Genomic DNA, 22,070 nt, shown 5'->3' on the forward strand with positions numbered 1-22,070 from the left:
CATCGCGAGGACGATATCAATCCAAATTTGAAATTATTACGACTTCTTCTTCGTTCGGTAATAAGATTTTACGGGAAAATATTCTCGTCAATTTCTACAAACTACTTGTCTGAGGAGAGAAACGCCCGACCAAGTCTCAGACTGGATTAAAATAATTCTCGATTTAATTTGCATTTTCTTTCTGTGTCTCCATTGTTCGCGCTGCTCTTTATGTTCCCTCATATTTTACGCCGGAAAAGATGGTAACTCTACAGATTTCCCTGGCATTTTCACGGATTTCACGTCACTTTTTCAAGACTGTTCCTTGAAAAGGCCGTCTTTTAAGTCGTTAAATACACAGCGTAAGAAAAGTGAGATATATCTTGTAAAAGCGAATTGCGGCACGTAATCTCATCTTTGGACAGAAAATCCCCTCGGGCGGCGTGTAGGTATAAAGGGCCATACAACCGCACAGCCATGCTTACCGGATCACGAACGAGAGCAACACACAACACTCGGTTCTGTTTCCAGAATACCTCGTGGATAGACAGGTACGCGTGTAGAATCGTGTGTCAGACGGCGTTGTAATTGGCTTAATATCTTATCGGATAACAAGCGTGCGCGCACGCTCTCGTTCGGTAAACCGGACGCGCGCGGGGTGTGGGGCGAAACTTGTCGATCGCCGTTTAATCTTCGCCTTTGCGCCGCCCGATGGAAAGTGATATTACGCCTGCGATAAAAGGGCGACACGACGTGAGAATGCCTCGGGAGTAATTAGGATAGACACATTGAAAATACCTTACCGTTTAATCTCAGCTGCTAGTACATTTTACCATTATTTGCTATCGATTTTTTTTTAACTTTAAATTGTTCCAATCTTTTATAAAGTTTTCCAAAGTTCTAACGTTATGAAGCTTTACAGTCTCAGGATTAAATCAAGATTTTTAAAGTCAAGGTACTTAAAATCAGTTAAGAAATAAAATCCTCTTTGAATCGGTTAAAAAATAAAATCCTCCGTTTTTCTTTGTACCTTTACAGTATACAAATGGCCGATGTCGAATTTCTGATTTATGATCAAACTTCGTTTTTTTTTAAAGAAAATTTTTGAATACGCCCGATCAGTTATCGATCGGTAGAAATCGATTGCGAGAGGCGAATCTTGCGCACATACAAGTGATGGCTTTCAGCGCGATTTCTCGTGAGACCTTGGAGCCTCGAACGAAGTATAAAAAGTCTCCGACATGCACGGCACCTCTCTCACCTCGTCTTCTTTGAAGGTATAAGAAGACGCGGATATCCCGAGGAGTCTCAATTACCCCCCGCGCGCGCCGTAACACGCTCGAGCGGAGGCGCGCAGCCTTGAGACGGTAACTTTCCTCATTCGTCGAACCTTTATGCCCCGCTAATAACGCACGCCTCTTTATCACCGTCCGAATCTTGGCGGTAATTACGATCGTTAATGTCGCGTCTCGTTAGAGACGCCGTTCCCGCCGCGGCATCTCCTCCCCCTCCTCTCCCCGTCACGGAACGCCACGGCGATTTCCCGCATCCGACCTCGCATCGCCTCGTGAAAGATAAGGAGATGCATCTTCCGCGCTTATTAAGAAAGATGGTAATTATACGGCGCGCGAATCATTTTATTTTAAAAATGTCACACAAGCGATTTAATTTGAATGTAATTTTTCCTCTTATACAGCGGTGACATAATTGGGCGACAATATTTTGACAGCTCCGCTCCAATTTATCCGACGCGAGATGAATAACAAGACTGTCCTTCTGTCGTTCGGTAATAGCATTATCGAAATTTCGTTTTCCGAAAGATGTAAGGGACTTATAATGGAATGTTTCTCTTCTGTAATTATTCATTATTCAATTAGTGTAACAAGCTTTTGCAGATCACCCGCGGAGATTATCTCGGATGGAGAAGGTTTATGCAAACATGACTTTTCTTTGGCTTTGTTATGTATCACTTAGGACAAACAGGTTTCGCGACACGAGAGAGAGAGAGGGGGGGGATCTCGGATATGTAACAAGTAGATGGTCGCGGTTGAGTTTCCCCCGTTGTATATCTCAATTCAAATCCCACTATTACGATCTCTTATCTCGCATCGCCGATCCTTCGATTCATACGGGCTGGACTGCGCGAAGCTTCGCAGCGGAGGATGCGCATTCGCGATCGTTGGAGACTCGCGAGAGACGCAGCGGCGTGTCGTAACCCGGGGTGATAGGGGGAGGAGGGTGGAGGGAGGGGGGAAGAAACAACATGGGAACGCGCGACCATTCGCGATGTTTAACATGCACGAGACATAATTTCCGAGCTCTGGAACACGCGAGCGCGCACGTCGGGGTCGCCGGCAAGGGAGCGAGTCGGTCAGACTCGGAAAACGTGTTATTCAAATGAGGGACTCGCAATAAAAACGGCAGGTCGTAATGAAATGACACATTGAATGAATAAACTGAGTTTAAAGCTTGTCCTCTTTTCCCTCGGGTTACTGCTAATATTTCCCTGCTTTGACATTACCGGGCTGGAATATTAAGTTCCCCCTGCGCTATCCTCCTTCCCGTCATTTATGAAAGGTTTTTCTGTCGGTCGAAATAACTTTTTCGTTATATTATCGTACTCGGTTGAGATCTTTTCTTTTCTTTTCTTTTTACGCTTGTCCTAAATTGTGCCAGGTCCCGTTTTAAAATACAAGCACAAATAGTTTTCAAATAATTAACAGAGTCAAAGAACGTGGATGATACGGAAGTGCCTTCGCCGAAGAGCGTCTCGTTTGCGCCGAGCTCTCTGCGCGGAGACACGAACACGTTCGCGGATGTCTCTTTCGTCGGGATTAAAATGGGCACGATAATAAATCCCGTGTGTGGCGAGATGGCTTATCTTGTCAGGCGAAGTCGGCGAGACTTCCTTCGCGGCGGTGCATGAGCGTTGTTGGTCGCCTCTTCGCAGCGTAGGACAAATGCGATCGTTGTCGCACCGCGGCGCGGCGCGGCGGCGGCGGGACGCGCGTGGCGTCAAATTAGTTTCGCCGCGCGCGCGGGGCGGAGTTAATATCGATCCCGTCGCCGGTAAGTCGTTCATATTGTCGGGGCTTTCGCGCTACCCGGCTCCGGTAGTGCAGGAGTTATTGCGACTTAGCGGAAGCGCGGAGTTATAATCCTCCGCCCTTCGCGCCCCAAGAAACCCCGATAATCCTCCATCCGGGGATTACCGCCTCCGAAGCACTTACGGCGATTAGTTACAGGCGGAATGCGACGGTCCCTGCGGAAAGTGGGATCCGCATCCGGTGTGCATAACAAAGTGCGGTAATGGTGCCTAATAGAGTCCCTATCAACGAAACGAGACAGGAAAAAAAAAGGCTCATGTCTCTCCCGACACTTTCTCCAATTTCAATTTTTTTTTCTTTTTTTCGAGGCACGGAAACGCAAGATTGAAGTAGAATGTATATTTTTTTGTCGTTTAGCTGTATGAAAAGATTGAATAATTTTTCTCAAGCTACTCTGCGATGATTCACGAATTGTCTCGAGGATTAGTAAAACAAGAATAACGTGGCTTCTTTTGTTTTCCTATTTACTTGCTCTTTCCTTCATTTCCTTTCCTTGGCTCTCTCTTCACTCAATTAGGATTCGACGAGTTTTTTTTTTTACTCTTTCACGTACAATAATCATATTTTAATAGTCGTATTTTATTTTTATCTCGCTTTTAACGGAGGGATTCTTGATTCTTGCAATCGCAGCATTCGTCGGAAAAGCGGCAACGAGCAAAGCCGAGGGACAACTTAGATTACGCGCTTCAAGCTGTCCCTACCCATGCATTTATCATTACAGCCATTTTGCACAATCCACAGTGAAACTGCCGAGCTCGTGGGAAGCATTGTTATTGTAAATTAACCCCTGAACTGAAAACATATTTCTTAGGAAAGGAACACGGAACTTAATTATAATTCATTACATTTCATTATGCAAAGAGACTGCGCGACCTCTTAAAGGAAAGAGGGAGGGGGGGAGAGAGAGAGAGAGAGAGAGAGAGAGAGAGAGAGAGAGAGAGAGAGAGGAAAGGAGAGACGTTACGGATATAGATGACGGAGCTCAATAGGGAAATAGTTATTTTAACACTCGGCATTTTCCGCAAGCCGCGGCCGCTTACGGGCTCTACTTATAATTCACGGCGTTTCTCGCGGAAATGGCAGTCCATTCCTTTCTTTTCACGTTGTGTTTGTACAGTCCAATGCTAATTCGTACAAGGCAGAAATACACGTCGCCGGAAAATGATGCCGCGGCAAAGGACGTGTGTGTACTACGAGCGGCATTTTGTCGGGGAAAATATCACTCGTGTCCGGAAAGCATGAACGCGCGACCTCAAAGAAACTCGCATTTGCGCGTCGAGCGGACTTCAAAAGACGGACACGGTGTTTGTGCGCGCGAGTGTTATGTCCTCCTCTCGGCATAAGATAATGTCTCTACAAACCGACGTATCAAGAACACCGACGGCTTAGCTCGATAAGAGTCCACCGTCGTTGATTGTCGAGCTGTCAGAGTTATTCGCGGATAAAATACATTAGCAGTTGAACAGTTGTCGAAGTAAGCCGCGGCAAGTGGGCCTCGCGCTCGCGGCTGCATTAATCTCTGTAGTCCGCAATACGTCGCAATTACAATCTTTTTTTACTGCACGATAATTACGCGAAGGAATTAAACAGCGGAGGAATTAACTTTGGCAATTTACTTAATTAGAACGTAGTGTTTCTCGGAGAGAGAGAGAATTAAATTATTACCTCTTATCGCAGTCTTTAATTAAAGGTGACGAACTTTAATGCACATTATATCATTATATGTATATATATCGTTGTAATAGGATTTATAACATACTACGTGCCAATAAAATTATTTCACGGTATGTTCATTCTCGAACAGTATAATCATATTAAATTTACTTTCCAAAGTATGGGTGTAAATTATGTAAATTTTGATTAGTTTAGTAACTTAGACTTACACGTTCGCGCGCACGTCGCGCACCGACCAATTTACGTCGAGCAAAAATTGTCACCGCCGCCGAGATAGGCGGCCTCCGTACACACCGTTCAGCGTTGCAGGTATAATTTTATGATTAAATATTAAGTCACTGTCTTCTCGATCACCTACGCGGAAACGGACGACGCTCGAACGCGGGCCCCTCGCGCAGCTGCGGCGAACAACCCACGACATACGTGTGGGCTTAATCGCGTGTCATTTCGCATCGATCGGCCGGACGGACGGACTTATTATCGATGTAACCCGCTTTACATCACGAGCGATAGTGCGCCCCTATAACAATCTGCCCGTCACTTATTGTTAGAATACCCTGTTGAGGATGCGTACGCGCGCGCTCTCGCAGCCGCGTCTCGCGTGTCTGAGATGCTGCTTTTCAGTTTGCGTTTCCGCGCGATATTACGAGGCGGCTTCGACGCGTCGAGACTGCGACGACGTTGAGAAATTGATCGCGCGCTCTCCCAAGACACGTTAAATTTTATGCCGGACGATGAAAATTATAGTTTATTCTCCATCCCTCCCCCCCCTCTGATGATTTTTCCCTTCCCCCGCGTAATCTGAAATCTGTTGAGCTTATATCGAGCTGCATGTCCGCTATAAATAGCCGAATGCAAGCACCGCGAGTGCGGCCGAAGTAACAATGTGCGTGCATCATGGCACATCGAGGATCAGTGCCGCCGAGAATCCGCGCTGGCCGCCACTCGACGTGTTAATTACACGCCACGATTTCGCGCCAATTGCCCGAAGTCATGATCGCTTCACGTCCCCGCGCGTTGACACGTTAGTTAGCTGTCTTGAACTCGCCATATACTAGATATATGCAGTTACCGTCAAGCCGCGCAGCGCGATGCCAACTTGGCAATTACGAGCACGTAAACCCTGCTGAGGATCGGTCGCTCGCACCGATCGACCTTAAGACCGATCCACACGATTCGCGTTTAATGGACGATCGTTTGATAGACACCCAAGAATTATACTTGAGTCTTGAATTACTGCTTCTCATGATTGACAGAATGTAAATGTAAGATCGCTGAAAAAATTCGACCTCGATGATTCGTACGGAAGGTCTTGCTTTTTTATACATTCAACTGATGAATTATTGATGAAATAAAACTTCTTATTAATTTCGCAAAGGAATTAAACCGCAAAAATTAACGACAATTTATTAAATTAGAATGAATTAATTTATTTAATTAAAATGTAATATTCCCATGTTGGTAGAGAATTATTATTTCTCTATCAATAGTCCTATCTTTAATTAACTTTAATATGCATTATTTTTACCGCCATAATAGGATTTCTTTTATAAATTTATAATACTTATCAATTAATTTACATTAAAAAAATTATTTTATATTATTTTATATTATGTTCGTCTGAAGTATAATCATATTAAGCTTACTTTCTAAAGATGAGTATAATTTCGATTAGTAATTTAAAGTTGAACGTTCGTCGTGTGTCGATCGATTTACATTGAACAAAAATTATATAGGTATAGGTATTTAAAAAAATTCTCATATGAAAATTTTGTTATATTTAATATTCTACCTAGAATCGTGTAATATTAAGCACAAAAAAGCACTGAAGCTTTATATATATCCCAATGTCTATCACTTAATTCTTCACAATTCTTTTTAAATCTTCAATTCGTAATTCTTCACAATTGTCGCATGTTAGTTTATAAATAGGATTACAAACTTAAGAACTCTTTGAAAAATCTTCTTGAGCTTTAAAAATCCTTCTTTGTATCGATTTTTGTAGAAATTATACTTTACGAGAGAAAGAATATCGATTTTTGAAATTCGCTTGGCTTCACATTTTTGACAGATATTAACGTAGAATTAAGAGAGAGAAAGAGAGATAGATAGAGAGAGAGATATCTTTTAACATGTAAGACACGTCGTCGCGCGAGCGAACCACATTGCCGAGCTACGCCAATGGCGGTTCTCTCGGCTACGGAGAATGCGCGGCACTAGTGCACCTGCATTTTATTACTTCCATTAAAGTCGATCGCTGTAATGCGCTCCCGGGTAACAAAGACGAGTTTTTCTCGTAATTGCCCGGCAGTTAACGAATCCCGCCGCGGCGCGCGTCTTACCGTTTTCGATTCCACCGCGCCGTTGGCCCCTTCCTCGAGGGACATCGAGCGAGATCGCGAGGAGCGGTATATAATACACGTTGGCTATACGTTCACCGTAATTATCCAGCATTTTATCTATCGACGCGCCGTACGTGGAAACAGGTGCCGACTTAATGTAATTAGCGAAGATTTCTGTCTCACCGTCGCTGTCGCTCCGCACTTTATTGCTTCCTCCATGCGCCGCTCGTTCGTTCGTTCCCGCCTTCTCCCCTCGGGCTTAAACCCGTCGTGTTCTACACGTTACACGGTATCTCCGCGACTATCATCGCCGTCCTTCCCGGCCGCGGAAACCGACTCTCACAATCAGAGACGAAAGCAAGAAAAGGGGCAATACAACGGCTTTTCGAGGTCCGCGCTGAGAATCTTAATAGGTATAAAAATTTAATGCAAACGTTCTAGGGCGAGAATTTGCAAAGTCATTAAAGTGCGAAGCGATGCCGTTGGGGTATTCTTTTACCGTCCCCCGCGACAATACAGCGTAGCATCTCGATTACACGCTAACGGTCACGCTATACACAGCAGCGTGCCGCCGCCAGGAGGATCCGCAAGTTACACGCTTTACCAGCGACCGACGGTCGCCGTTACAAGGCGATTAGTCCGGGGCAGCTCATTTTTCTCTCTCTCTCTTTCTCTCTCTCCACTCTCGCTCCGTTCTGCTTTAACACGTCGACAAGTCACGATCGGATCGGGCCTTTTCTTCTTCTCGTCGGGAACGAGCCAGCTGCCATTAGACGGCGGCTCCTCGCAGCTGCCGGCGTCACTTGGTTATAAATTTTACAGTCAACCACTTCGTTCGATCGCGCCAGCGCGCCCGACGATTATTTCGGCTTCCTTTTTTTTTCGCTCGTTTTTATCTTAAATATCTATCCCGCGCGCCGGAATGGTAACGAAGAGGGAACGTTTTTTTTTTTTTAACGACAGATCCGCGGGATCCCGGAATAGCGATTTAAATTCTTCACGGGCGATTCGGGGACCCGTGCCGCGCTGCGCGAGCGACCAAATGGCAACTTGAACTCCCCCGCCGTATATTTCTGAAGGTCAAAATGAGCCCGCATGCAGCATATAAATTTCTTATCATATCTGTAATTTCGCAGATGTTGACTCGTATATTCTCGTCATACATTTCGCCGGCAAATGTGATCGTATAACTTCGAGTCTTGTTTACTTAACGTGAAAATCGCGGTCAACAATAACAAGGTGAGAACGTGACCTGATAATGTGGCGTATAACTTAACGTGTTTTATTTCGAAATAAATTTTAATTTTCTTCATTTTATCTGACAAGTTTTTTTTTTAATTATCGGGTTATTGAAGAATTGACGTTTGAAAATTTTAATGCTAGTAATTTCAGCAGTCAAGACATTCTCATTCTCATTCTCTTCGAAGGTACCTCAGCCTATCCTTATCCGGATTTACTAGTCGACGTATAACAATTTAGTTGTCATTTTACGTTACGTGCGGATGTAAGGATTTTTAGGTTGGCGGAAAAGTGGATGATGCGTTAGAGGATTTAAGACCTTCATCACCGCTGATAACCGGTTTCCACCGGGAGAATTGCTTCTGTAACTTCAGTTTCCGACTCCGAGTCTCGTTGGGATCAAACAGCTCGTTGCGACCCTGAGGGTCCTCGCCTTGTTCCCCGAGATTCCTGCACGCTACGTGTGTGTGATTCGAGGGAAACTAAAAGACAGATATTACGAAGTAACTCGGTAACTTTAGCTGGCGCACCGTTTCTTATTAAGTGAGCTTTGACGTGTGCTCCTATATTACATATTTCTCGCGTTTCGAGAAATGTTACTCTGTAATACTTTACTTCTGCGCCGGAACTTTCTCTCTTGGGTTTTCTGGCACCCGTTTGGTATCTTTGTATAGGATTCTTAGGTATTTCGCTCCTCTCCCGAAATACCGAAGCCCATTTGGTATAAGCTCCCTCGGGCGCTGAATACCTGCATTTTTAGATCTTTGTATTCTCGAAGCCCGAATTCTCCTCGCTTTAAGTAAATTGTGGAATTAGCATAAAGCATGATATTTAAATCCCTGAATTCTGTAATTTCACGTCTACCAAATCCCCCAAAGGACTTTGGATTTTGTTCTTAGATTTTCAGGGATTTCTTGTTACTTAGTTTCTTTTTTTTTTCGGAAGGACGATGGACGAGAGCAAAAGGATGTCGATTTTCAGAAGTATTCTTCTATTCATGAAACGTTAAGTGTAACAAAAGTTGGCAAGGATAAATGTATATTTAATAATTCGTTGTGCCATCTTCAAAGTTCTTTTTAAACTCGCAAGACAAATGTGAAGTAACCGCGACAGATGTTAGTCATAAAGAAATGCTGCAGATTTTTCGTATTTCGCCAGCGACCAGTGTTTATACGCGCGGTAATCCTTTATCAGCGCGCGGGCGAGATCGAACGGAGGTGTTATGAAAACTCGTATGAAATTCGAGCCACGCGACACACACACACACACACACATACACACGAGAGAAAGGAGAGAAAGAGAGAGGTGCTCGTACACATGCACGCGCAGTTGACAAAGAACATCCCCGAAATACAAGGCGGGCATTATATCGCAGCTTAATCCGTCCCGATGCAACGCCCGCGTTCGCGTCGTGCATGCGTGTGCATCCGTGCGCGTGCACGCGTGTGCGCGACGTACATATAACGCGCGGGGTTTACGCGCGCGCGTAGATTAACGCGCGCCGTGCACGGCGTTACTTGTTAACTTGTTACGTGCTCGTCCGTCGTGCATTGCCGTGCATCGCCACGCTATATGAACGAGAGGGCGGGAGGGTAGAAGCGCCGAGAGGAGGACGAGGCGGCAGCAGGGGGCCACGCTCCGCTCCGTGTTGATGCACACTCGTGCGACTCGCACCTATGAATATATTCATGAGCGGTGAACATGGCGCCCGGAGCTCCCACCTTCCACCCTGCATGCCCTCGCTCTCCCTTCGTCAGCCTCCATCTGTTTCTTCCTCCTCCTTTTCCCCCTGCGGTTCTTCTCGCTCACCCGCTATAATACCGGCGCGGCCGTAATCGAATCGACCCATCGTTTGATCGGCAATTATATTAATAACCCGCGTGCGACCGACGACGGGACATGAACGGGGAAGGGGGGGACGCTTCTCTCGCCACCGCCGATTTTCTCGCCGTTCGTACATCCGGATCTACTCGCGCCTGGTGCCCGGCATCGCCGTTGTCGTTTAAGGATCATTACTTCGCTCTTGTTGCCATCGCCGGAGGAAGCCTGGGAGCCATATTGCAGTCGGAAACCCTCCTTAACTCTTTCTCTCTCTCTCTTTCTTTCTCTTGTTTCTCTTTGTCCGACTCCGCTTGCTCTTGCTCTCTCCGCCGTGCTTTCATTCGCGTCCGGCTTCTTCCTCGATCTTCCGTCCTCCTCGCCTTCCCGCTGTCCCTCCTCTCTCCTCCCCCGTGCGGTTTTCTATCTACCGGGTGGCACACAACGTGTCGCGCACGTGCCACCGAGTTTTGTGCCAATTCGATGGAAATCGCTTGCGTGTCGGAAATCGCTTCCAGCGAGCGGATTTTACGACGCCGAACGTCGCGACAGACAGCGACGACGTGCTCTCGTCGTTACGTTCGATATTCCTATACATTTCTATACATTACATTGAACACGCCTTTCCCTACATCTTTCTGTAGAACGATAAAACTGCTTCCACAAAACGTTCTTGGCATGAAATTCCATTCCATTATTGGAAAGCTCGTATTAAATTATATTTCGTTAAGCCCTGAAATTAAATTTGGAAATTAAAGGTTTACAACGTGAGAAAATTCACGAGTAAAAATAAATGATTATCACAGAATGCTTTTAGCGTGAGTTAATTTCATCAGTATTGAAAAACTTGTTACATATTGAATTATATTTTGCTAAACAAAGTTTTAAAGTTGAACTTTGAAACGAAAGACTTTCTATGTGAAGAAAATACGCGAAAATTTGTCTTTTAAATTGTTTTAATTAAATTTTAATTAAATTTGTCTTTGTGTAGTGCATTCTAAAAATATTAAAGTATAAAATATAAAAGTAACGAAAAAATTCGCGATAAGATGCGTTTCTGAAATGTACGCGAATTGAATCACGATTGAACGATCTGAAACGTACGAAGTCATGCGTGATGCACGATACACGATCATGTGTGTGTATGAAAGTGTATAGATGTGTAGAGTATTATAATGTAGCGTCAATGTTCGTGAAAATCTCTGAAAGAGATCGTCGTCTCCGCCGTGAACGATCCGGGTATTTCTTTACGCCCCGTATTTCCGTTTCTCGTTTGCTCCACGTGTCTCCACGCACAGCGACACTTCTCTCTCTGTGTAAGTAAATTTACGCGCTTCTTTCTTTATCCCCCTCCCCCCTTCCTCCCGCCTTCTATTTCGTGTCTTTTCCTGGCCTCTTCTAGCCCACGCTCTTTGTTTCTCACCGTGTGCTCCATCACGGCCTCTCTCTCTCTCTCCTTCCTCTTCCCTCTCTCCCTCTTGCGTTCTCTTTACGCGCTCTTTCCCGTTTGTCTCAGAAAACACGTGATACAGCGTTTCCGTCTTCCTTCTCCGTAGTTTTCCCCGTTCCCCTTTTCTCTCCCCCTCGTTACAAAAATTCGTGAGACTGATTCCCCGAGTGTTCTCACAAATGGCGTTCATCCCTTCAGCTAAAGGAGGACGCGCACAAAGAGGCCTCCGTCGTCTCGTTATTTTAATTTTAGCATTTACGATTTCTTTTATTTCCGCGGCATTCTTGATTGACTTGATTCTACCTTTTCTGAATATCTCTTTAACCAATCATGCTTCGTTGTCTTCTCGTTACGTACTTCTATGCTCGCCCTACATTTTTTTTTCTTTTCGGTGTAATGGACCTCTTTGTATCTTTCTCCTTTCCATTTTCTTTCACAAATACTGCTGCGATTTTTTTCTCAACTACACGTGATTTATTTCCAATTGTACACCGCTTATTGTACTCCGCTCCACCACGCCGCGCCACGTTCACGCTCATTTCCTCGTGTTACACAGTCGTATCATGTGCCGTTTCACCGTATGCCTAAAGAGAGGCCTGGTCCCAAGGCGAGATAAAATTCCCTCCCTTTTTCCCACCTCCTCACCCATGAGGGACAGAAGGTCTGGATTGACTCGTGGCTTCCCCTTCACGTTCGTCTCGGGGACCCTCGTAAAGCTGTCTCCCTCGCGGGCTTATAGGGGACAGGGCAGGTCTCGCGGCGAGATTTCTCTCCTGCGTAGCCCCTCTCCTCGGAACTACCTATCGGAATGCTGCTGGCTGTTCCCGTGACACCATATATACACACTCGACGAGCTGTACAGGCGACGCGTCTTCTACGCGGCTTGTTTTCGCCCGACGATCTCGGGGATGAACGGGCCGATAACTCTATTATATTTCTCCGACGAAGGAATATCTCGTGAAATAGAAGGGAACCGGACGCGCGCGCGATGCCGAATCACGTGCGCTAAATCAACAAACGCCGATATAGCCGAGCTCAATATGGAACAGTCCATTGGGGATTTGTCTCTCGAAAAGTGTTGGATATCTGACAGTGGAGAGACTAATACGATAAAAAACGGATCGCATAAAAGAAGTACTCTGGTAGATAAGATCGAGGGGCATATGCACAGGGTGTTTTTTAAATAACTATTCAATAACTTAAGAGTCCATTTTTGAGATTATTCCATGATGAAAAATTTATATGAATTTATGATCTCGTTTCAGAAATACATATAGTCTTATAAAAATTCTACATCGTTTTTTCTAAAAACTTCAAATTTAAACTAAACTTTTAAATTAGAAAAGGCTTTAAAAATTAATTTTTTATCCAAATTTTGCATATTAAAAGTATTGAATCTGATACAAGTATATATCTTTAAGTTAAATTAACCATACTATGTTAATTTATCTTACACAGAAAAAGCGAATTTGCTGCATACAGATCTAAAAATAATTTTATTGGACCATTAAAGTAATTTTATTGGAAATTCAAATTGGTTGCTAGAATATCAAAACGTTTTACAGTAATGCTCATTATTTTGAAATTTCTGAAACAACGTTATTTTGATGATTCAAGTAACAATATTGTTTTTAGATCTGTATCCAGCAAAACTTTTAAGAGCTTCCAGCAAAATCGTTCTTTTCGTGTAACACTTACATCACTGCTTTTTCTTCTATTTAAAAATAGAACACACCCCATTAAAAAAGTATCACTTTATAGGCATGTTTTTTTATAAGTTTGTAAGGCGCTATATTGCAAAGCTGCAGGAAAAATCAAAAGATTACGATATCTTTGAACATCACTGTCATTTACAGTCGAATCCCCGCGCTTGTAACGGTCGTAAAAACATTAGAGACAGCAATCTCGTCGCGATACGCGTAATACTCGCTAAATGACCTATCCGCTTTGTCGATATACCCGCCGATTGATAGGCTATTTTTAAAGAACGTAAAGTCGCTTTTAGATAGGTATCGTATTTATATACATCGGCGACAGACGTCGCCGGACAGGCATCGCCGTCGGCGTCATCATCGTCGCCGTCGTCGTCATCGTCGGCGTCGATCGATAACGGGCGACGATCGTGCGTCGCTCGTAAATAAAACGTAAGGAGAATGTAAAACGCGGGGCCGATATTACCACGCGTTCTGTGTGTCGCGCTTATATATACGAACTTGTATTCCCCGTGTATAATACACCGGGTATACTCTCACCATATCTCTCTTTCTTTCTCTCTGTCTCTCTCTCTCTCGCGAAGCCGCCCCCTTCCGTCACCGCCTCCGCGTTTCTCCCCCTCGGTGTGCCCGTCCCCGTCGGTTACTTATATCCGCCGGTCTCTGCCGGTCTCTTCTTCTCTGCCCTTCGCCACGGTTTCTTCCATCGACGCTGCAGGCTCGAAACGGCAGTAAACCCGGTCCTCTATAGCCGATCATAAAATAGTTACAACTCGCCCTCGCGCGCCGCCTCTCTTGCCCTCTGTCGTATACACACGCGCACAATGCGCGGCGCGAGCGATACACTAGGAATGCATACGCACGCGTATGCGTAGTACGTAAATACAGCCACCCATCCACCCACACACGCATGTAGCCGTTCACACTGGCGCGAGCAACCACGCGCGCGCGTGTGAGCGTAGAGCCCCTCCCACACGCGCGCTAAAATATGCATGCGTATGCACACAAGTGCAACCGGTGTTTCAAGCACGAGGCGAACGCACGTGCGTGCAGCGTCTCTCGCTTTATCATTTCGCAACACCGCCGGCGATCCGCCGATTGTTCCTCCGCAAATTGCATTTCTAGGCGAGAGCGTCCGCGGGAGAAGAGCCCCTCTCGCGTGCGCGCGCGGTTATCGTCGACGATAACGATCGCTGACGACCGACAAAGACTGTGCGGGGGAACCCACGTGTGTCGCTTTAACCCTTTCCCGCCTCTAGACTCCACTCCCTTCCTCGATTTTACGATCGCGCCAAGTCCGTTACGAAACGCGACATTAACTGCAGGTGAGATTTAACTCAGATCCGAGATAAGTGGTATCTCAATTTCGAACGCGCGGATAGACGTTAATGTATGAGCAAGTTGAACGGGCGTGTCAGCTCGTGTCTTCATTTCGAAATAAATAAATTTATAATGAGTCGATTAAGTGCCGCGCCAGAAGTGTAAAGTATACAGAAGTAGAAGTATTTATTTTTTTTTTATCGGCGGTGTATATAATAGATATACACGCGTGTGTATTTGTGTATATAGACGTTAATGTATGAGCAATTTGAACGAGCGTGTCAGCGTGCATCTTCATTTCGAAATAAATAAATTATAATGAATCGATTAACGTGTCGCAAGTTATAAAGCGCATTTTTATCGGCGATATATAATAGACGTGCACACACATATATATATATATATATATTTATATATATATATATGTATATATATATACATATTCGCGTACGGACGTACACATACTCGTGTAACACTTTACCGTGTACGTTATATATCTTTAGCAGTCGACGTACACTTCAGAAGTTCCAACATCAATTTTCTTGATTGCTATACTCGATACCAGACTTTTGTCTAGTATAGTAGCTACTACACGAGCTGTGCATCGTGAATGATTGATCACCCCGAAGGAATTTAATGAAGAAACCGTTTTATCGGGGGGGGGGGGAATGTACAATAATAGCGAAGTATCGTAGGGAAAATATTGCGGTGGCGTGGTGTTTCTAAATGTTCCGCTGACGGACGTTAAAGGACGCTACGCGTAAGCCCCGTAAACGATTTCCAATTAAAAAATAGGTATAGTTCTTTATTCGATGTTTATATTTAATATTTCGTCGCGATAACTCGCACTCCGCGCGCGCTCTTTCTCCACCTCTATATCCGCCAATTTCACCGAAATGACTGCGATAATGGGTAACGTGTTTCCCCCCCCCCTCCCCCTCCGCGCGCGCGATATTATTTTCGCCGTTGCAATTTATTATACTATTCATCTAGCCGTCAATTTTGCCGGCGATAATGATGCCGGCGAGTATAAAGCAACGCGGGGCCGCGTGTCGCGCGTCGGTCGATGCCGTTGTAACGTCGACGTGCTCGAAAGTGCCCGCGCCAGAAATTCCCGACCGCGCGCTTTTTCTTTTCTCGAGGAAAATGCGCGCGGGCGGCAGTTCCATTTTCGCTCTCGAAACGTTAAAAGGAACTCATTCGATGTGCGCGACGTCGATCTACGATCGCGCGCGAGACGAGGGCCTCTTGAAAGAAATGCGTATCCAGCTGTCCCTTTGACACCTCAGTTTTACCCCCCTCCCCCCGCTTTTCCGCACGACCGTGTCATACGGCGATCCTCACGAGTCTCGCGACAACGCTTTCTCTTTGAAAACGTTCAAGCGCAGTATAGGACTATTCGTTGCATCCCTCGGTGCTGGGGCAAAAACGCGGAATAATTAACGACCAGCCAGGAATCTTATTAAATCAGGAGGAACAGGAGATTAAAACTGCAATTGCTGAAATGAGCTGGCATCGTATTCACGCCCGGAATGCAATTCAACGAAGCTATGCAAAGTTTTCTAGCAAACAAAGCGTGCTAACGTTTACGTCAGGAGTAACGTCGAGTGACAAAATGCGATTATCTATCTTTTTAATGTTCTTACCCGAAAAGAACGATTTTGCTGGAAGATCTAAAAATTTTCCTGCATATCAGATGTTGAAAATAACTTTCTTAGATCACAATAATTTTTTTGTTGAAAAATTAAACCGGTTGCTAGAATATCTAAATTAACAGTTTTACAGAAATGCTCGTCATTTTTGTTTTCAACAAAATTATTTTGATGTGGTCTGAAAATTATTTTCAGATCTGTATCCTGCAAAACTTTAAGAACTTTCAGCACAATCGTTTTTTCCACGTAATGATATAGGCATGATGAAACTGTGATTGCGTTATTCATTGTTCTTTTATTTTATTTGTTAAACGTCTCCGTGACATTTTCCTAAAACAGTATCGACATCTCGGGGTATTATTGAAGCTCCGTCAGGGTTTTTTTTCTTCCATACCCTGATATCCGTCGAGTAACGACGCGATGTCGTTCTTCTTTATTGTCATAGACAGGTTGCGCAAAAGCTCGTTGGCGAAGCTTCGATGTATTTCCTTCCTCTCGCAAGCTGTCGCATCTCACGTTTCACGGCTGTCCTTCCGCATCACCGACTCGTCGCCGTCGTCGTCATCGTCGTTACCGTCATCACCACCATCGTCGTGCGTATCGTCGTCGTTGTCGTAGTAACACGGCAAAATAGTTTCGCGCCAGAACAATGCCACGATTACGTCGGTCCGTGTGCATTGTACATTATGAGAGAGGTAACGCGCGCGCTTGCTTCTGTAATTATGGAAACCAAGCATAAACTCCGCGATTTGCATTTCAAACTACTATTGTAATCTCGGGCCCCGACAGGCGGCCGCGTGCTCGTTCCTCCGTGCTCTCTTACCATACCTTATACCCATCTATCGCCCCCCTCGCCCTTACCCTTTTCGCCGTAGAATATTCCGAAATTGCCTCTTACTTTCGTGGATCCCCGCCGACCAATTTGAAGTCGGTTCGTTCTTAACGAAAATATACGAAGGCACGAATAGCCTTAAACTGCAGTTTAACTGAAATTAAAGGATTTTTTTGGGAGAATTATTTCAATTTCAGAAGGATACAATCTTATATTATTTCTCATTTTACTTTGGCGAGTCTCGCGAGGGTGTACGGCATTAAAAATCGTAAATCAGCTCCATTCTGCCGTTAAGAGCACGTCGAAATTATCAAAGAGATGAAGAGAGATGCAAAATCCGCGGAATCACGAATATTCCGTATACACATGCATGCGGATTCATCCGCGCACGCTGTCACTCTTCGTCCCGATTATCCACGTTAATGCGTTTCGACGCATTCAGCCAACCCGCCTGTAAACGCGTTTCCGGCACAAATTTTATTCCCCCGCACACAGGCGAAACGTCGGCGAAGCGATAACGCCGATAAATTCGTCTGGATTAATACAGAGCACATGTATTGGAAGCTATCTAAAAGGCCGATTCCACGCGCGCGGCGCGGTCGATATAACTTTCGATGGCGTGCAAAAAATCAAATAAAAACGGGCCGAAAATATAATATAAGCAATTCCGTTCTTTTTGGCCGACGGGTTCAAGTAAAATCGAATCCCCTGTACTCTCGATTTTACGCCTACGAGGAATTTTGTTATTGAGAGACGCGCTATCCCCGCGGGATATAACGGGGCCGCTTATCGAGCGGACATATGGCTTTGTGCGCCGTTTGAAAATCCGTTCCGCGAAAAGCAGATATTAATATTGAACGACGACGCGGGGATATGTATCGTTCGACATCGGGCGACATTTAAATCCCGCAGGGTGAATAAATGAAAAATTCGCGGCAAGCGCACCGCCGCGTCGCGGCGCCGATATTTTCCCGGGAACATGGCGAAAAAGTTACGCGCCCGCGTTACCCAAAATTGCGCCGCTAATTAGCGCGTTAATTATGCGCGGCATCACTAATTGCTCTCAAAGCCCCAGTCGCTCCGCGCGCGCGCGCGCGCGGCGGCGGATTTTGTTTTCCGAAATGGAAATTTGTTTGCATCGAGCCGCGAAAATTACCGCGACCGGCGGAGCGCATTCATTCAGCAGACATCTCGCTAATTGCTTTTAAACCCGCAACAAACCGGCTCACGGCTGCATTTCCCTATTATGCCATATTTATGTGCTTAAGTGCGTGCTATACGTATACGTACATATATGAAAATGTATCGCGTATCGTATAATAACAAAATGGCAGCCGTAAATAAAATAGTAGTAAATACGATACTCGGATATTGATAGTAATGCCAATGATAAAAATGGAAACAATGAGAAATGTCATTAATCTGCACGAATCCCGCTGTACCGCGCATACCGCGATAACGAGATCGTATTTACCTTACATTGTATCGACACGCATTTTTAATGCCGCATAAAAATATAGGAGGGGAAACATTTTTAACGCGATTAAAAATATTTGCAATAAAACGATCGCGCGAGGGTGAGGACGAGAGGAAATTTTATCACGCGGCCGAGATCCTGTAAAATACGGTCTGTCCCGCGGGCGTAAATCAGAATCGATATCGCACGGGCTCCGCCTGGTGCTGTATATATCCCGAGCCGGGAATGACGTGTTCGTCAATTTCCAGCGACGCGACACGGTAGGTGTGCGGAAACGTTATGCGAAAATCAACCCTCGGCGCTCTCTCGCGCGGGTCGCGTTTCTATTTGCAAGCCCGGTGTAAACGTGCCGATGGCGGAACCGCATTTCCCGACCGTGCATGCGTTTCCCGTTTACGGCGTACATACTATCGGGCCGATATTTCCATAAACATAGCGAGCGAGCAGGGGCGACACACGGCGCGATCGAGAGAGTGATCGACGTTAATTGGGTCTCCTCCAATTGCTTTTATATCCTCGGCTGCATTTTCGTCGCGCCTCGAGGCCGCCGCGCCGCGGCGGCCCGGGATGCATTTTCCGCGTGCGCGCGCGGGCGAGTCCAGCGCGACCGGGATTACATCGATTTCCGAAATGAACGAGCGAAACGATACTTTTTCGCGTCGTCGCCGCGCACAGGCGGCGCCGGTATTTCGGCTCGACAGCCCGACGCGATATTTTTGAAAAGCCCGGAGATATCATGTACGATGACTCGTTAACACCTCGTCGAAATCGTCGCGCAACGTCATGTCGGCGAAACGGTCGTGCACACTGTGTATTACAAGCCGGCCAGAGTACAGCGTACCTAAATGTATGGACTGAAAAATGTATATTTTCACGACAGCGGGACAACCACACACACATACACACACACACACACGCGCGCGCGCGCGCGCACGTCGGGATTTTATCTCGCGTTGCACAACAATGAAGAGTGGATGAATTGAAATTAAACGTATGAGAGTACACGGTATACGCGGTATACACAGTCGCGGAAATATTCGAGCGAAACAGACGTTTTTCTCTCTCTCTCTCTCTCTCTCTCGAAACGGACGTTTATTAAACATTAGTTTCGTGCACTCGCCACGGTGGAGAGCCGCTCGCGGGATCCAGCGGATCGTTAGTTAGCATCCTCATCGCTCAGTCATGCTATCGCTCTTGATCCATTCTCGTGTGGACTTAGGAGACCGTGTCGTAGTTAGAATGCGAGTCCCCGGGCGTTACGGGAACCGCTTCGTAGTTGGAATGACAAGTCCCTGGACATACGAGACTATCTCAATCTAATTACGAACAATATACATTGTCTCCTGCGCTTGCATCAGAGGGTGCCCGATGCATACAGCGGTGGTCTTTGATGCCAATGATATTCCAGAATAAACGCGAATAAATAAATCCAGAAGAAACTAGCCCTTTAATCGCGGTGGAAAATCACTGCTAAAATAATTATTACTCTTACGTATGTTAAAAATCATTGTTAAAATAGTTATCACTCGTATTATTAAAGTAGTATAAGCTCACGATGTAATCTTCATATTGTAGATTATTTCACGCGGGTGGAATTGATGGAATACGCGATACCTTATCGATCCTGCATATCGCACGTAGTGACAAGTGACACATCACGGCTCACCGTACGTCGAACTTTGTGTTGCAGGACATGTCCGACGTGTGCGTTGGGACCAGCGTGGGGACCATTACGGAGCCGGAGTGTTTGGGGCCCTGCGAGCCCGGCACCTCCGTCACCCTCGAGGGCATCGTTTGGCACGAGACCGAAGGAGGTAAGAACCTCGTTACAGCTTAATTCGCCCATTTGCCTTCGCAAGCTCCGCGCCACCTTGGACCTCCGAACTTCTTGTTATCCCCTTAGCTGCCTCTTAGTTACAGAGGATTAGGCAGCGAAATTAATCCTAGAAACGATAGCGTTTGATTTAGCGAACGCGAGGCATTGATTTTTAATGTTCTCTTAATTGACAATTATCGGTCGATGAAACGACATGCTTTTTCCCTTCGTCGGGAAAACGTATTTTTACACAAATTGATTTTATATTAATTTTCACGAGATATTGTTGGTTTTCTTTTTAATGTATTTAATTGTCACATCGCGCAGCTAATGGATCCCCAATTAAAGATAAATGAAATAATATTAATTTTAAATGATAATTTCACATGTAATTTCGAATAATATGTTTTTCATGCAAGAGTCAGTTCGCGAATACAGAAAATTTAATTACAATTAATTCTATTTGATATCTGAAAAGAGTATAACAGAGAGGATATTTCCATTTAGCTGCGATTATTTAATGATATTCTTTAATAAATTATCTATCGATCGATCTACCTTATTTTTGTCCAATGAAAATGGAGGATCCTTTTTTTCCTTCTCTCGGCAAAAACACGGTATTTTTATACAAATTGCGACCTGTGCAATTAATGCCGTGCAATTAATCTAATTTTTCTTTTAATATAATCGGAGGAATATTACACGCGCCCGACCGCTTTTCTCAAACTTCTCTTCTCGGATGCTAAATTAACAATCTATCCATTTTTAATCGATTCGTTAAGTATATACGACGGATTTAACTGTCAACGCTAAACGTCGCGGACGTCGGTAAAATACGAAGAATTTGCATTTCGGCCATTAATGATTCATGCACATTCCCAGGTACTTGCTTGCCAAATTTGCCTCCATCAAATTTACCCTGCTATTGCCCCCGAGGCACTGCGGATAAAGTCATACACGGTGCTTATTGATTTATCGAATTTCTGCAATTCGCTGAATAACAGTAATAACGCTAATGGTACCGCTGCATACACAGAGAATCTGCGTTATTATTATGGAAATCACCGTCGTCGTGAAGGGGGAATTAAGTTATACGAGCGCATCTTCTAGCGCGTTCAACGTGAAATCACCGCGTCCATCCGCCCACCTGCTTTTCCCGGGGATATTAAATAATATCGAGCATCGTTAGAGTTGCTTTACAAAATGATGTTCACCGTTAGCGGCGCGTTTAAACGCGGGGCGGGGTGGGGGGGGGGGAGGAAGCAGCGGCAGGAAACAAGAGCCCCGCGCGTTCGCATTTCGCGGGCATTTTCCTCGCGCTGTAATAACGAGCGATAATTACGCGAGAAAGGATTACAGGCGCCACTTTTCCGCTGTGCAGGAATAGAAAAACATTTATTTCCCCATGCATTCTCGACTGTATACAACATAACAATTTAAATGTATAACGTTTACTACCAGAAATTACTCGCACCGTTACATTTCCTCGTCACATAAATTGTTTTTCCATTAGCCGTTATTTTGTCGGCGATGTATAATGCCCGATAAATGTAATTGAACGTAATGTCTCGAGCGTCAGACACACCGCTTCGGAAATTTTCCGGTCTTTTTTAATTTTCATATAACGTTTCGAGCGGATCGACGTCGACTTG

General features: G+C 45.1%; 1 protein-coding gene across 1 annotated transcript in view; it reads left to right on the forward strand.

Annotated features, from left to right (window-relative positions):
- The window catches only part of LOC105450744 (zinc finger protein 608), a 66,352-nt gene that overhangs the window by 26,740 nt on the left and 17,542 nt on the right, over positions 1 to 22,070 (forward strand). The window contains exon 3 of the mRNA XM_011690731.1: positions 20,293 to 20,416. Within this exon, the coding sequence (XP_011689033.1) occupies positions 20,293 to 20,416 (124 nt within the window). The remainder of the gene's footprint in view (positions 1 to 20,292; positions 20,417 to 22,070) is intronic.

This window comes from Wasmannia auropunctata, unplaced genomic scaffold, assembly GCF_000956235.1.
Source record: "Wasmannia auropunctata unplaced genomic scaffold, wasmannia.A_1.0 LD336057.1, whole genome shotgun sequence".
Lineage (NCBI taxonomy): Eukaryota > Metazoa > Arthropoda > Insecta > Hymenoptera > Formicidae > Wasmannia > Wasmannia auropunctata.